The following is a 14,139-nucleotide window of genomic DNA, read 5'->3' on the forward strand; positions in this document are numbered from 1 at the left end:
CTCTTTAGCAGCATCGCATGCATAAAAGTCCTCGTGCATGGGAGCGCATTCATTAGACATTCACAGTATTCGTGCATACTGAAACACGGCGTGTACTGACACTGGCGTTAGCGCTCCACCGGCTGTCATCTGGGGGCTAATTACCAACGATCCTCTGCTTCGGCTCAACGAGGGCGACGACTGTTGGAGTGAAACTGAAGTCTGACGTCTGACAAAGCGTCTTTACCCGTATGTGGCGTGCAGCGTCTGTGGAAGCTCACTCGAGAGAGGAATCAGCCTCGGCCTTGTGCTGCATTATCTCCTCTGCACGCAGACCAACTTGATCAATAACCAGGCGCAGATCCCACGTTGTTCCCTCCGCCGGGAGGCAAACGCATCGATAACAACATGATCTTACGTTAGTATTTGTTGATTAAAGCTTTGCCTCATCTTACTTCATGAGAACCGCTGTATTTATGCGAGCGGAGCTCCGCCGGGTGTGAAACCCTCTTTTAAATGAGGCCACGTTTTGTTTATCAGGCACTCGGCTTAAACAGCCTTTTAAGAACGGAGTGGGATCTGCAGACTACACTTGGTTAGAAGCAGGTCCGGGTCCAAAACACACCTCAGCTGATACTGGTATTCTTTCACAGAACCAGGGCAATGTTTAATCCCATTCAACTGGGATATAAAAAAAAACCTGCTAAAGGCGACAACGTTTCACGTTCCGTAGTTTAAAAAAAAAAAATTCCAATCTTGGCTGAACGTATTGTGTGACTTTGGAAAAACAATATTGCAACTAGTCGGATGTTTACAGGTTGAATATTTGCTGTTCACAAAGATCAGCTCTCAGCCATCAGCAGTGTTTCTACTGTTGTGGGTTTGAGATTTAGTTTTTTATTGAAAAGACCTGGAGTTGATTTTAGTGTCAGTTAAAAATATCAGTCAAGTAAGCCGTAATCTGACCATTTGATTTGATTTTGGTGATGGCTGCTGCTGAAGGTTATTCTGATAATAATTTCCAGAGTAAGACGACGTGTTTAGTCTGGTAAAAAAAAACAAAATGAAATGTAATCTCATCAACCGACGCCCCGGATTCAGCCGCATAATTCTGAAGTAATACCACCTAATTAGCTTAAATCTACACGTAACTTTCTGCCAACGTTGCAGTTTCGGTAAGAAGAAAAAAAAATGAAATCAGATAATATCAGAGCCTCAGCTCACAGGAGGCCTTGTGTGCAAACAGCTTTCTGCCGCAAACACATCAACAAATACTTTAGCTAATCGGGTTGGAATATTAGATCAGGACGCTGGAACGACCATCACAAGGGGAAGAAGAAAAACGTCCTGCAGCTTCACTCATTTCTCAGTCTACTTGCTACTTTAAAGTGCCGCTGTTGACGTGCCACATTATCGGTTAATGGGGCCAAACATACCGAGACTGAGTGACCGCAAAGACTTTGCCGTGATCATGATAACTTAATATTCCCGGTGGCTCGGCTCGCTTGTTTCACCCACATAAAAGTTCCAGCTCAGTCCGGATACAAAGACGAGCTGCCACCGACCTTTGCGGGGCATCTAATGACGCAGAAGGATGTAGAAATTAGACTTTTGACGGGGAAGTCCGCGGGACGTTTAATGTTAAACAGTTACATACTAGACTTTTCTATAACGTGGATGTTTTATATGTAATGTAAAAGACTTTGGCCTGGTTTATTAAGTGCATTTCTCTGCTAAGACTTTAAATTCCATTCTCTGGTAGCGACAAAACAGAAGGAGGTTTTAAGGTGCAGTAGCCATGCTGGAAATAACTAATTTGGTCAAACTCATGAAGCTCATTGTCAAGCTTTTCTTGACTCGTCTAAAAAAGGAAATTACCACGCAGAGAATGTGTAATAGTGCCATAGGTGTTGCGTTGTTCCTTAAAAAGAACGACACAAACTGGACAAACAATAGAGATGCGAGTCACATTTATGACATTGCTGTCGAGTGTGACTGACTGCGTAGGCTGTAAATTAGTGTGAAGTGTTGAAGTAAACAGGTGTGTAATTGTTTCCCACAGCCGCTGTGGCATCAGCCTCAATAAAAACAGCTGATGCTGAACATCCAAAGTAACACGACGCGGTTCTGGGACGATCCGCGAGGTGGATGTTGACTGTGGCTGATTAATGGAGTGGATGATCTTAAGTTTATGCCCCCCCTCTTTGGCACAGAATCACAGATATTCAGGCACTTGCTTCACAGTAAGCAAACAGCGATGCCCGGATTGCATAAAGAGAAAAGCATGAATCATTTTTGTTGCGTATTATTCGGGAAGTCAAGCAGATAACACTGATTTCTAATACTACGCATTTTTAAAAAAAATACTCCTTGCACTTCATCCTTTCATACCTATCGAGAACCTTTTAAGCGTTTGGACCGCAAACAGCACATCTGTCTGATCGCCGCCCGGATCTCCTGCACGGACAAAACCTGCAGGAAACGTCATGTGACCTGTGTCTTCCGCACGCACGCGCACACGCAAAAGTGTGTGACAACATTGGCAGCGGCGCACGCGCCGAGCCGCCGTCGGGTCCGTAGGTGAGGCGTCCGCGCCGTCAGCCGTGTCGCCGCGAACAATGCCCCGGTCAGTGGGGGGGCGCGCGCGGGCTCGCGCGGGCGGGTACGCGCAGGTGACCAAGTCGCACATCAGGCGCACAGCTGGGCACGAAATGAGGCCGATGTAATCGCCCTGAATGCGCCAGTCACTGCGGCGTTGATGGGAGCGGGAGACGACTTGTGGTGACGTTGCAGCCCCCCCCCCCCCCGGTTTACCCCGTTAATTAACGTTAAAGTTCAGTCATCAATCCAGCCGACGCCACAAGACGTTAGCTGTGCCCCCCCGACGGGTAACTGACCCCGGCGGCGTCTCCCTGTCACCATTTAACGTGCATTAGGGAGACGCCGCGGGGTGGGGTGGGGGGCGCTGGGTGGAAACACAACACGTTAAATGTTTAAATACCGAAACGCCTCCGGCTACGTTGGCTTAACGGCATTAGTGTCCGTTAGCTGGCTAGCTAGCTAGCTAGCGCCGGCTGATCGCGCTAGCATCGCAGCATCTCAACCACAACTGTCGAGCCGAACGGGAACGTCGGCCTTCAATAGAAAATACGTTGCAAATAAAAAGGGTGTTTTGCCTTTCAATATTAATACTGGACAGGCAGAGTGTTCGTGGACGTCGCCGCTGGAATGCTAACGGCGGCCGTAACGCGTCTGCGGTAGAAAAGGGACAGTTAACCCGAGATGCACATTCCTGTCCGTGTTAGCCAACTAGCGTGCTAGGCGGCTAGCGGCGCTAGCCAGCCGCTCTCCGCCGTCTCCTCGTCGTGTCCACGGTCCACTCACCGGTACGCGGCAGAGTCCTGCGGCTAGAAAGTCGACGAAATCCCTCCAATAGGTCAGTAGCGTGTGGCACTCCTCGCATATCCATATGTCACGGCGCGATGCCGTACTCCACAAGAAGTGGTCACTGCTTCCCCTCCTTCCTCCCGGTAGCCATCTTTCCTCAACATCAAAATAAAGCCAGCGCGTCCCGAACAGCATCCTCCTCTCCGCCGGCGGCGAGGCCGCGTCCGGAGGGCGACCCCGACACCTGCCGGGGGGACGCCAGAAGACACGCGGCCTTTATTGTACATGTTTACGGGACACATGCGTGGGATCACATGTTTATCTTTTGCTGGAACCAACAGGAGATTGTGCGATAATTTACACACAAATAAATCAACTTTGTAATTATTATTAAGAATTATTTGAATGTCAATATTTGTTCCTATGCAAAATCCTACAATAACACTTTGCTTTTTTTTTCTACTGCAAAAAGTTCTCTCTTTGCAAGGAAGCACAACGCTTGATTTTCCTGATGTCTCCTGCAGAAAACTCAAGTCTGGCTCATGAACGTTGTATTATCGACGATGGGGCACCAGGTGACAGCAGTTCTCAATCGACTCACATTCAATCAAAGCCACTGTGTGGTTTCCTGTGACAAACCACACGCCACAGTAACCTCAGCCGGTGAAAGTGAGTCATTCTATGATAATTGTTCTTCAAAAGAACAAGTTTCCAGGTATCTTGTGACAATCGCTTTGGTTAGACGCATTTTCCCTTTTACATTTTAACCAGACTTTACCACTTTATCTAGTTTTCATTGGTTGTATGTAAAAAAAAAAAACATGTCAAACTGGGCAACAATTTCTTGATTTAATTTCTGAGGTGACTAAATTGAACATGCATTCTATCTAAATGGGTCTTTAAAGCCCTCATATCTGATTTTTTTAATTGAAATAGTGAGTTTGGCCAAATCCGGTGGTAGAATTAGAAATGCATGATTGCACCAATTTCCACCAGGATTCTTTCAATTTCTGCAGCCTTAAAGCCAAATTCATAGTTAGTGGCTTTTCATCTGGATGGCTTCCCGAAGTGGCTGACGGAGCAGTCCCACCACCAACAAGAGCTTTAGTGAGGAATGAATCTCATCAGAAGGACGAAGCTGCAGGTCTTTGAGTGCTGAGAAGGAGGAAAATCCCAAAAGTTGATAAAAAAAATGAAAGGTAGTAGCTTTGAAAATGTATTAGTAATGACCAAGACCTGCAACAACCAGGCAAAGACCCCACAGAAACACAAAAGGACACAAAAACGGCAGCTACATCTCACCGATATTCAACATGGGGGCCGGTGGGAATTTCTCACCATGGAAATGATTGCGTAAACACAAAGGAAAGGAACAACAATGCAATGCATGTCTTCAAACCTCTAATACAAGCCTGAACATGAAGCTCACTGTGACTGTGCCATGCGAGAAAACGAAACTTTAAAAGCACTTCTGTGGAGATGCTGCCTCCTGTCAATCACTCGCCAATGCCCCAAAATTCAGAGTAAATGGCCGTGGCTGCGTTTACTCCCACAATGGGCGCATTCAGTGGAATCCACGTCAGCAGCCCACAGCGGGTCGGTTCAGTTCCTCTGGTCAGTTAAAATACCAGAGAATCTCAATTCCAGCGAAAGAGAGAGTCACACAGGTTTCAATTCGGCATAAATGTTGTTTAATAAAAAAGGTCTCGTGTTGAGATTAGGGTTGTTTCTTCTTCTGAGCTTTGATGGCGTTGGGTCTCTGTGTCCCCTTTGTTGCTTTGTCCCCAGTGGGGGGGGGTCGCAGGTGACCTCTGACTTTACACCTTTTGCCTTGTCACCTGACCCCCCCCCATCTGCTCTCAGTGGAGCTTCTCACCCAGAAGAAAGAAAGCGGTCTCCCCTACTCCAGTGCCCTCGAGCAATCGAGACCATTTGTGTGTGTTTTCTAACGAGGTCCCAGACCGGAAGCACTGGCATCCAAGGTTTGAAACCCCTGAATACCATCCAATGCAACCTGTGACGGGGGGGGGACGCGGAGGGAATGTGAGGGACTGCTTGGACATCAGGGAAAGTGAGAGTGGACGCGTTACAGTACGGTTGCCGTTTCCTCTAAATGTGTCGCTTCCCATCCAGCTCTGCAGGGATGTTTGTCTGCCAACACTTAAAAACATTTTGTCTGCTGCGCCTGCAGTTACTCGCTGACTCTACCAGGACCGTAGAAACCCCCCCCACATATAAGTTCTCCTTATCTAACGGAGGGCTTTGTGTTTTCTTCTTGCTTCCCTTTTTCCTCCTCCTTTTTTTTTTGCCTCAGACCTTTCTGCTCTTAGAGTAAATCGTTCACTTTAAAAGAAGCGTGGCCCTGTTTTTCCTGAAAATCACGTGATTCCCCAGACTTGCTTCACACTCCCATTCGGGGCGTTTTTTCCGTGTGGGAGAAGTGGGGGAGGCACGGCGGGCCCGGCTGAGGGGGCGGTTGTCCTGCGGGTGTGTGAACAGTAAATCACATCCATGAATTGACAAAGAAACACATTTTTTTGTATAAAGACACAGAGGCTCCTTTTTTGTTCAATACAAAAAGCCTTCATTTCAATTCCAACAAATAAAGCAATGGCCGGATTATCAGCCGACGCTGCAGCTTTAAGCGGCTTTTCATCCTCTTTTGACTTTGCCTTCTGGTTTTTATTTCAGTTACTATATTACGCAGCATTTTATCAGTCATGTGACCAGCTGCATGAACCTGTTTTCAGTTAAAGCATCACGCTATTTAGCCCGTTGGCATCTCGCAGCTAAAGCGGTCAACGTCATTTGACATTTATATAGAAGGGACAGAGACATACAGGGTTGTTGTGTCATAAAACAAGAATAACTTTGTTACTTTGCTGAGTTGTGGTTTTACAGTGGTTCAACTGAGGTTTTGTCAAACCCAGCTTGCTATTTCCAAGCTGTTTTTTTTAGGAGCGCAGCCGCAAAGCAAAAAAAAAAAGCCACTTGTTGCTAATCGGATTAAAGTGAACGTGCTTTACTCAGTTATGCTCCAAAACAGGCGGATTCACATCGTTACCCTCCGGCTGCAGTTAATCAACAGTCACTGAGCCCCGCGTGCTGCATGATGCAATAGCTGAATGGATGCGTGGGGGGCCTTGAGGCCTGCGGCTGAATGAAAGTGTCACCCAGGTCAAGTTGACAGACAAATAAGTCAGCTGGGAAAAGTTAACGGGTAAACGCGGGTAAACGCCGTTCACATTACACGGCTCGGCTGTGACACCCTGGGCCCGTTTCCAGAGGTCCTAATAGAGGTCCTTTCTTCTGTCTCCCCCTCCAACCCCTTCATTTTATTGAGGCCGAAAAACATACTTTTCTTTACATGTTTCCTTGAAATTGAATAAACTTCAAACACATGCATTCACTGTCATTGATTGTATATGGCTGATGATATAATGCAATATAGCCAGGACAGCCTTACAGAGTCTTTGTGTTGCATCACTCCGAGGTCTGTATGATCACAAAATCCAGAGTTTACCCACCTCGAATTTGACCAAAAAGCAAATCACGTATAATCCCCTATAATTCCGTATAATATTGAACTATTCATTTAAAAAATAAAAAATTGATCCTGTACTTTGTGTGAGGACAAGGCATCGTGATGCACATACACCCGTGAGACAAACAGCAAATAAACCCCTATTAGTCGAAGAAGCTTCCTGTGAAATGTCCTCAAAGTGTCTCTCGCCGTTATTGACGCGTTGGCAAAACCGACGCCTCCAGTAGAAAACAGTTGCACAACGACAGATAGCAAACCGGTACCTACACGCATGCACACGCGTGCACGAACTCTCACACAGATAAGACGAGTTAAATGCAATCAGTGCGGGCAGCAAGTGAGTATAAGTTTGAGCAAACATATTGTCGTTATGCGTGCTTGGATTCCATGGAGCGTGGAAGGTATTTCTCATGACTGATAATAAGATCAGAAAAAAAAATCACCCGCAGGGTGGGGTGAAGAGGTAATTGGTTGGACGCGTGCCTGGAAACTGCCACAATTTCTTTAGTCAATGGGCAGCCGTCACACTTTCGCTTTCCCCGCACAGCCGTATAAATACCCCCGCAGCTCTGCTCCTCACGGCAGCACCTTCACACCCCCCCTGAAGACACCGAGCTCCGAGCTGTAACCAAGAACCAGAGCGCCATGGCCTCCTCCACTGCGGCGCTGCTCCTGCTGGGACTCCTCTGTGTTGGCTTCGCGTCAGGTGAGACTCCTCCATCTCCCACGGCTGCCGTGGAATGAATCTTCTCCACCCCCCCCCCCCCCAACCTTCTGCCTTTTTCCTCTCTGCAGCTGAGATGGTGGTGGACTGCTGCCTGACGGTGGCCGAGAAGCCCTTGCCGCTCCAGATCCTTCGGAGCTACACCATCCAGGAGGCTGGGAAGGGGTGCAGCATCAGCGCCACTGGGTGAGTGGCGAGCTCGTCCACCGTGGCGTTAAAACAGCGGCAGGCTCACGTGATTCACACCACACGTTGATTTGATGGTTCGTTTTGAGCGGCCATGTGATGCCCGAGGTCTGATCTCACTCACCCGCCCACCATCTGCTGCGACAGGTTCGTCACAAAGCTCGGAAGGACGCTGTGCGTCTCCCACCCCAACAATAAGTTGTGGGTGAGGAATTACATCAAATACCTGGATGAGAAAAGAGCCGGACGCCGCTGAATCGGGTAAATATATCGACAAAATCGGCTTTCTATGAGGTGCACTTTAAATGCTTCACCCTTTGGCTCATCACGGCTCCTCCTGTCTGCAGGCGCGGAGAGGAGAGGATTCTGGGAAAAGGTGGCTGGAGGTGAAGAAGGGCCGACTCTGGACGGAGCGCAAAGAGAGACGACGAGGATGAGGATGTTCTGTAGAAGATGTAATTTATGACGAGTCATCGTTTGAGACTAAATGCAGCGCTGTGTGTGTGTGTGTGTGTGTTTCCTTTCCTTTAGTGGAGTTGTTTCATCTCCGTTAGAGAAATAGAAGAGAGATTTGTTTAGAACTAACGGTGACTTCCTTTTTTTATTATAATCATGAAACTAAAGTATTGTGATGTATCAACATTATCTTTGTTCTCAGACAGTTTGTTGTTTTAGATTTTAAAATAAAGTTTTGTATTATTTTTGAACCTCTGGTTGCGTCCTTTCATTTAAACTTTAACACATCTGCATTCTCTGCGCAGTATAAAGTATAAAAAGATGAAACACATGAATATTTCTGAATAAAGCATATTTTTAATAGGTTTATGTCATAGGTGTCTTCACTTTATCAGAAATGGTTATACAGTCATGAGCATCGAGTGTTTGGCGGACATGCTGAGGTCCAGGTCCGAGGAGGAGAAGCTCCACTGAGAGTAGATGGTGGGGGGGGGGCGTCAGGTGACAAGGCAAAAGGTCACCTGCGACCCCCCCCCTGTGTCCCCTTTGTTGCCCCACAAAGCAACAAAGGGGACCCAGAGACCCGACCCCTGAGCCCACGGACGGGTTCCTGCAGCCTGCAGGCATGAGGGAAGCACCCACGATGCATTGCGTTGTGTCAAACGCAGGTTTACTAGAGGAGACCCAGAGGCATGAAGGATAAATAACCAACCATACGGCACGTTAAGGTTAACGTTAACTGCATGTAAGATGACGTGAATGCAATATGCATCAAACACAGTTATACTCATGTAAATTATATAAACACTGTATACATTAACATTCTGTCACAGTGTGATGTTAAACCTGGGGACGGAGTCTAATTCCATAAACTTTGCTTTGAGTAAAGTCTCCAGTCTAGTCCTTGTTTTGCTCGCGTCCTTTGCGGATTTCTCTCAATTTCCTCCCCAAAGAGTTTGTTTCTCCTGTCAGGTAGTAGATCTACTACCTGAGATGAGTATTTGACCACATGAACCGTGTGACCTTATGATGAACTGTGATTATTTCAACGTGATCTCCAAAACCTGTTCGTAAAAACGTATACGAAAATCTTGAACACACAAATTCGTAACAATACATAGGAACTGGCGGGGGTTAACCACGCCCCTTGAGTGAACGTCTCTCCGCCATGTTGGATGTTTTGAGGGGGTTAGGGTTAGGATTCTATTCTTACAAGTTAACATTGATTTCTCGTTAAAAATGCAATCATAACACGTTTATTTTACATCGTCAGACTTCACGACGTGTGTTTACGGGGCGCAGGTTCACTTTGAACAGGGCGACGTCATCAGTTGCAGTCCGTATTTATTTCGTACGTATCACTGCGAATTTGTATGTTCAAGATTTTCGTACACATTTTTACGAACAGGTTTTGGAGATCAGGCTGGATTATTTATGACGTGTTGTAATTAAAGTGTACTAGTTATAAGATGAAGATGCTTTGTTATATTCACTCATTGAGGCATAAAGCCGAATGTATTTCCATTGAATGCATTGGAATGTGCAGCCGCTTTGATAAGTCGCATTCGAAAAATTATTATTACATAAGATTATTATATTATTTTGGTGTAATTACTTGATCCGGCCGTCTCCTTATTTCTGCTTATTTCTGAGTGATGAGTTTATCTTAATTCACAACATTTCTGAGAATAAGCTGTTGTATAAAGATACCAGGAAGTCCCTCCAACTTCATTTGACCATTTGACCTCCTAAAGGACGTCGTCTCTGGGCCCGCAGCCACAAACCGTCCTCGGGGTCAAACAACAATGACCTTAATATCGAAAGCCTTCCTGTGGAGTTCCCCACAATACACGTGGTTGTGCTTTAGGTCCCGTCAGGTCAACCAAAACAAAAACTATCAGTATTATTTATCTGGAACTATAATTACTTTGCATAATTGGAGTTGTAGCAGTGTAATTGTTATACTGCACAAAGGACATTTGAGCCTTTCCCCGTCATTCAAGTGGTGGATAAGCAACGACACGCACAGGCATTCTGGACAGGTTTTCCAGGCGACACCTCAGGTGCAGCTTTATTTATTTCTCTCCCTTTCCTGTAAATGCTTCAGCCGGGGAATTCCAACAGACAGAATACATCCAGACGGAGAGGGCGAGCATCCTGCTGGTGATTTACGAGAAAGTGAAACTCCTCCGGTACACAAAGCTGAAGTGTGCACCTGATGACGCAACGTGGTTCAGCCAGAGAAAGACATCGACAGTACCCAAAAGATACAAAGGGTCACTTCATATAAACCAAGACTCAGTTTGGCTTTGGTGGACTTCTGCAGAGCAGCGAGGCAGAGGAAGAGAAAGTGGCTGTAAGCGTCTGGTGGTTTCCCCTCAAATCAATGTGGTTCCATGGAGTAGTTTCATGTTTTTTCAAAGGAAGTACATTCAAATTGTGTAATATTGTGCAAAGTGTTTCTTCCTTCTTTGGGTTTGGATTTATTTAAATGATAATAATGTTATATAGTAACATTTAATGGATCACACCACAATGTGTTATGCCATGAGGTTTATTGCGAAGCATTGACTCATCTCTTCTAAGGTAAGTGTGTCAGACGCACTTTCTCTCAATATAGCAGGAAAATACAGTATGTAAAAAATGCTCCTCACCTTTATAATGCAGATAGAAAGAAAGCTATTATAATCCACACATTGCATTGAGGTGTGAATGTGCACCGATGGTTGCATGAGGGGTCAAACCACAGAGAAGCAGAGATTAGAGAAGTGGGCCTGCGTACCGCGTGGGCTGTTCCTGGTCCCTGGGAAGAGCAAGGTCCAAGGAGAGCTGGGAAATGAATATAAAAGAGATGATGAAATGTATAGAAGAAAGAGGAAGGTTTAGACTAGTGAAAGCTTATCATTTCACGAAGGACTGGAGGGTGAGGCCTGGGGGAGGGGCATGAAAAGGAAAGTGAGTGGACATCGGCTCAGAGCATAAAAGAGCAGCGCGGCCGCTCTCGGGCAGTATCCTCACTTCCTTCAAGTGCTGGAAAGACAGAGCAGCCCGTCGGCCCCCAGAGAGACCAGACATGACATCGTGCGGGGACGCCAAGCTCTTCTTCTGCATCCTCTTCGTCACCTACTGCTGCACAGGTGAGTTTGCTCTCCTTTTCACCTCATCCAAACCTCCCACCTTGTGAAACAAGTCAGGGAACAAGAACAACAGGATGTGATTTATCAGAATCCCGGCTGGATTCCACTTTCTTCTGTGTGAAAACCGCTATTAGTCCGTAAAAGCATTAGACCTTTGATCCAGATTTGCCCTTAAACGAGTTCCTCACCTTGGCTCCTCTGTAGTGGGTTAAAGATTAATGCTGGAAGTCACGTGGCGAAAGCCGGTGAGGCAACAGTTATTGTGATGATGACACGCCGCTATGTGTAGTAGTCTCTGCATGCCGCCGAGTGATAAGTTGCTCTTGAACAAGATTCTTCACTGCAGACCCCCCCATGCATTCATTTATTGTACTGTGCTTTTTTTCACTTGAGTGTTTTATGAAGTCAAGATCCATGCCTAGAGATTGTTTCTGTAATTTATTGTAGGTTGAATTTCCTTTTACTTTTTTTTGTCTTCATATTTCCATTTCATTGTTATCCTCACTATAATAGATATAACTGGTTTCTTTAAAAAACAGTCATGAATGATGGATGGGTGCTTCTAAATGAAGTAAAACTTAAAGTGATGTCTATTCATGAACGTAATGACACTTAAACCTTTTGTCGGTGTCCCTTAAAGCTGAACCCATCTCCTCCGTGTTTCAGTGACGTTCTCCCAGATTCCCATGGACTGCTGCTTGAGGGTCGGAAACAATACGATCGCCAAACAACGTGTTGTCAACTACTTTCTGCAGATCGGCGGACAAGGCTGCGCGATGGACGCCATGGTGTAAGTTCAAGTGGTGTGAGCGTGTGTGTGTCTGTGTGACTCAGGAAGCACAAACACATTACAAACCGTGTAAAAAGGTGTTTGGTATCTCTGACCCGGATGATGTTGGTGTTCTTGCAGCTTGATGACCAGACGTAAGAAGAATCTCTGCGTTCCCGTCGACGAGCCGTGGGTCAAAGAAGTGGTGAAGCACGTGGTCGCCCTGAAGGAACACTGCAAGAGACACCAGTACAAGGTAACTAACACCACTACCATGTGACTAACGCCATTACTAAGTAACTAACGTCATTACCATGTAACTAACGCTACAACAATGTAACTAACGCTACAACAAGGTAACTAACGCCACTAAAAAGTAACTAACACTATAACAAGGTAACTAACGCTACTAAAAAGTAACTAACGCCATAACAAGGTAACTAACACTATAACATGGTAAGTAACGCTATAACAAGATAACTAACGCTATAACAAGCTAGCTAACGCTATAACAAGGTAACTAACGCTATAACAAGGTAGCTAACCCAATAACAGGGTAACTAACGCTATAACAAAGTAACTAACGCTACTAAAAAGTAACTAACGCTATAACAAGGTAACTAAGGCTATAACAAGGTAGCTAACCCAATAACAAGGTAACTAACGCTATAACAAGATAGCTAACCTAATACCAATTTAAATAACGCTACTAAAAAGTAACTAACGCTATAACAAGGTAACTAACGCTATAACATGGTAATTAACGCTATAACAAGGTAACTAACGCTATAACAAGGTAACTAACGCTATAACATGGTAATTAACGCTATAACAAGGTAGCTAACCCAATAACAAGGTAACTAACGCTATAACAAGATAGCTAACCCGATAACAAGGTAACTAACGCTATAACAAGATAGCTAACCCGATAACAAGGTACCTAACGCTATAACAAGGTAACTAACGCTATAACAAGGTAACTAACGCTATAACATGGTAATTAACGCTATAACAAGATAGCTAACCCAATAACAAGGTAACTAACGCTATAACAAGATAGCTAACCCGATAACAAGGTAACTAACACTATAACAAGATAGCTAACCCGATAACAAGGTAACTAATGCCACAACCAAAGAACTAACGCTACAACAAGGTAACTAACAACCCTTCCGGAGATGAATTGGGAAAGGAGCTGAATGTAGAGCCTCACTTTGAAACAGGGAAGACGCGATTGGCTTTAGTTTCTAAAATGTTTTTTGTGTGTCTACAGGGAAGACGCTGCTACAACGTGAAGCAGAAGTGAACACCACAGCGACCTTTGACCCCTTCAGCCCCAAATGCAGCCAGAGAGGACCAGTGCGGGTCAGGGAGGAGGAGAACGGGATCAAACCGATAAATTATAGAGTCCTATGACTAAAGAGAGCTTAATCTATTCTACCAGTATATTTATAGAATTATTCCTGAATGATTTTTGTATATATTTTTAAAGATATTTCAGTTTTAAAAACCAAAGAATATGAAAGTTTGTAACAGTTCTCTCTCTCTTAACTTTATTAACTACTCAGGCAACCTGGACAAATGTGGACTTTTTTAAAAATAAAGCATTGTTTCCTTCTGAATCTTAAGGCCGTACGTCATTCTTTGTCGACGACACTGTTCAATCTGTTAGGAGTAAAAATAAGTAAATCACACATGCTCTTCTTTTTTTTTATTTTGATGCTGGCTTCTGTTTTTACGTTTGATTTGTTTAGGTTGATAAACATCTTCATGTGATGCCTATTGGACAACAACTCAGTAATCAAAATAATAACTCACTCTGCTACGATTTTTACAGCCATGAATGAAACAGCATAAACTTCAGGCCTCTATGGACTCTGTACGATTGTCTTTACTGTCATTTCAGATTATTCTTGTTAAAAAAGACAAGCATGAGCACACGCACTGTCACGGTTTG

The 14,139-nt window shown here is 45.0% G+C and overlaps 3 protein-coding genes across 7 annotated transcripts in view; 2 read left to right on the forward strand and 1 right to left on the reverse strand.

Moving 5' to 3' along the window:
* The window catches only part of wdfy3 (WD repeat and FYVE domain containing 3), a 57,003-nt gene extending 53,344 nt beyond the window's left edge, over positions 1-3,659 (reverse strand). For 3 of the 5 annotated variants that reach the window (XM_078086276.1, XM_078086275.1, XM_078086274.1), the window contains exon 1: positions 3,364-3,610. The gene's annotated coding sequence lies outside the window, so the exon portion shown is untranslated. Of the gene's footprint in view, positions 1-3,363 lie in introns of all 5 variants that reach the window. The other 2 variants (XM_078086280.1, XM_078086279.1) reach the window with 1 other exon arrangement.
* A 3,579-nt stretch (positions 3,660-7,238) lies between these two features.
* Positions 7,239-8,527, forward strand: LOC120831389 (eotaxin). The gene is made up of 4 exons (XM_040196814.2): positions 7,239-7,616; positions 7,706-7,820; positions 7,968-8,081; positions 8,168-8,527. The coding sequence occupies exons 1-3, from the start codon at positions 7,556-7,558 to the stop codon at positions 8,074-8,076; spliced, it is 285 nt and encodes a 94-aa protein (XP_040052748.1). The 5' UTR covers positions 7,239-7,555; the 3' UTR covers positions 8,077-8,081; positions 8,168-8,527.
* A 2,573-nt stretch (positions 8,528-11,100) lies between these two features.
* Positions 11,101-13,804, forward strand: LOC120830364 (C-C motif chemokine 20). Its single transcript, XM_040194950.2, has 4 exons — positions 11,101-11,413; positions 12,080-12,203; positions 12,324-12,438; positions 13,456-13,804. The coding sequence occupies exons 1-4, from the start codon at positions 11,350-11,352 to the stop codon at positions 13,486-13,488; spliced, it is 336 nt and encodes a 111-aa protein (XP_040050884.2). The 5' UTR covers positions 11,101-11,349; the 3' UTR covers positions 13,489-13,804.
* The last annotated feature ends 335 nt before the right edge of the window (positions 13,805-14,139 follow it).

This window comes from Gasterosteus aculeatus, chromosome 13 (assembly GCF_964276395.1).
Source record: "Gasterosteus aculeatus chromosome 13, fGasAcu3.hap1.1, whole genome shotgun sequence".
Classification (NCBI taxonomy): domain Eukaryota; kingdom Metazoa; phylum Chordata; class Actinopteri; order Perciformes; family Gasterosteidae; genus Gasterosteus; species Gasterosteus aculeatus.

What these genes read in the sequence shown, in the direction of transcription:
- LOC120830364 (XM_040194950.2), top strand. Translation starts at nt 11,350, where the DNA reads ATGACATCGTGCGGGGACGCCAAGCTCTTCTTCTGCATCCTCTTCGTC. An exon ending in CGTCACCTACTGCTGCACAG is followed by an intron (nt 11,414 to 12,079) that starts GTGAGTTTGCTC and finishes TCCGTGTTTCAG; the next exon opens with TGACGTTCTCCCAGATTCCC. An exon ending in GCAAGAGACACCAGTACAAG is followed by an intron (nt 12,439 to 13,455) that starts GTAACTAACACC and finishes GTGTGTCTACAG; the next exon opens with GGAAGACGCTGCTACAACGT.
- LOC120831389 (XM_040196814.2), top strand. Translation starts at nt 7,556, where the DNA reads ATGGCCTCCTCCACTGCGGCGCTGCTCCTGCTGGGACTCCTCTGTGTT. An exon ending in CTGTGTTGGCTTCGCGTCAG is followed by an intron (nt 7,617 to 7,705) that starts GTGAGACTCCTC and finishes TCCTCTCTGCAG; the next exon opens with CTGAGATGGTGGTGGACTGC. An exon ending in TGCAGCATCAGCGCCACTGG is followed by an intron (nt 7,821 to 7,967) that starts GTGAGTGGCGAG and finishes CTGCTGCGACAG; the next exon opens with GTTCGTCACAAAGCTCGGAA.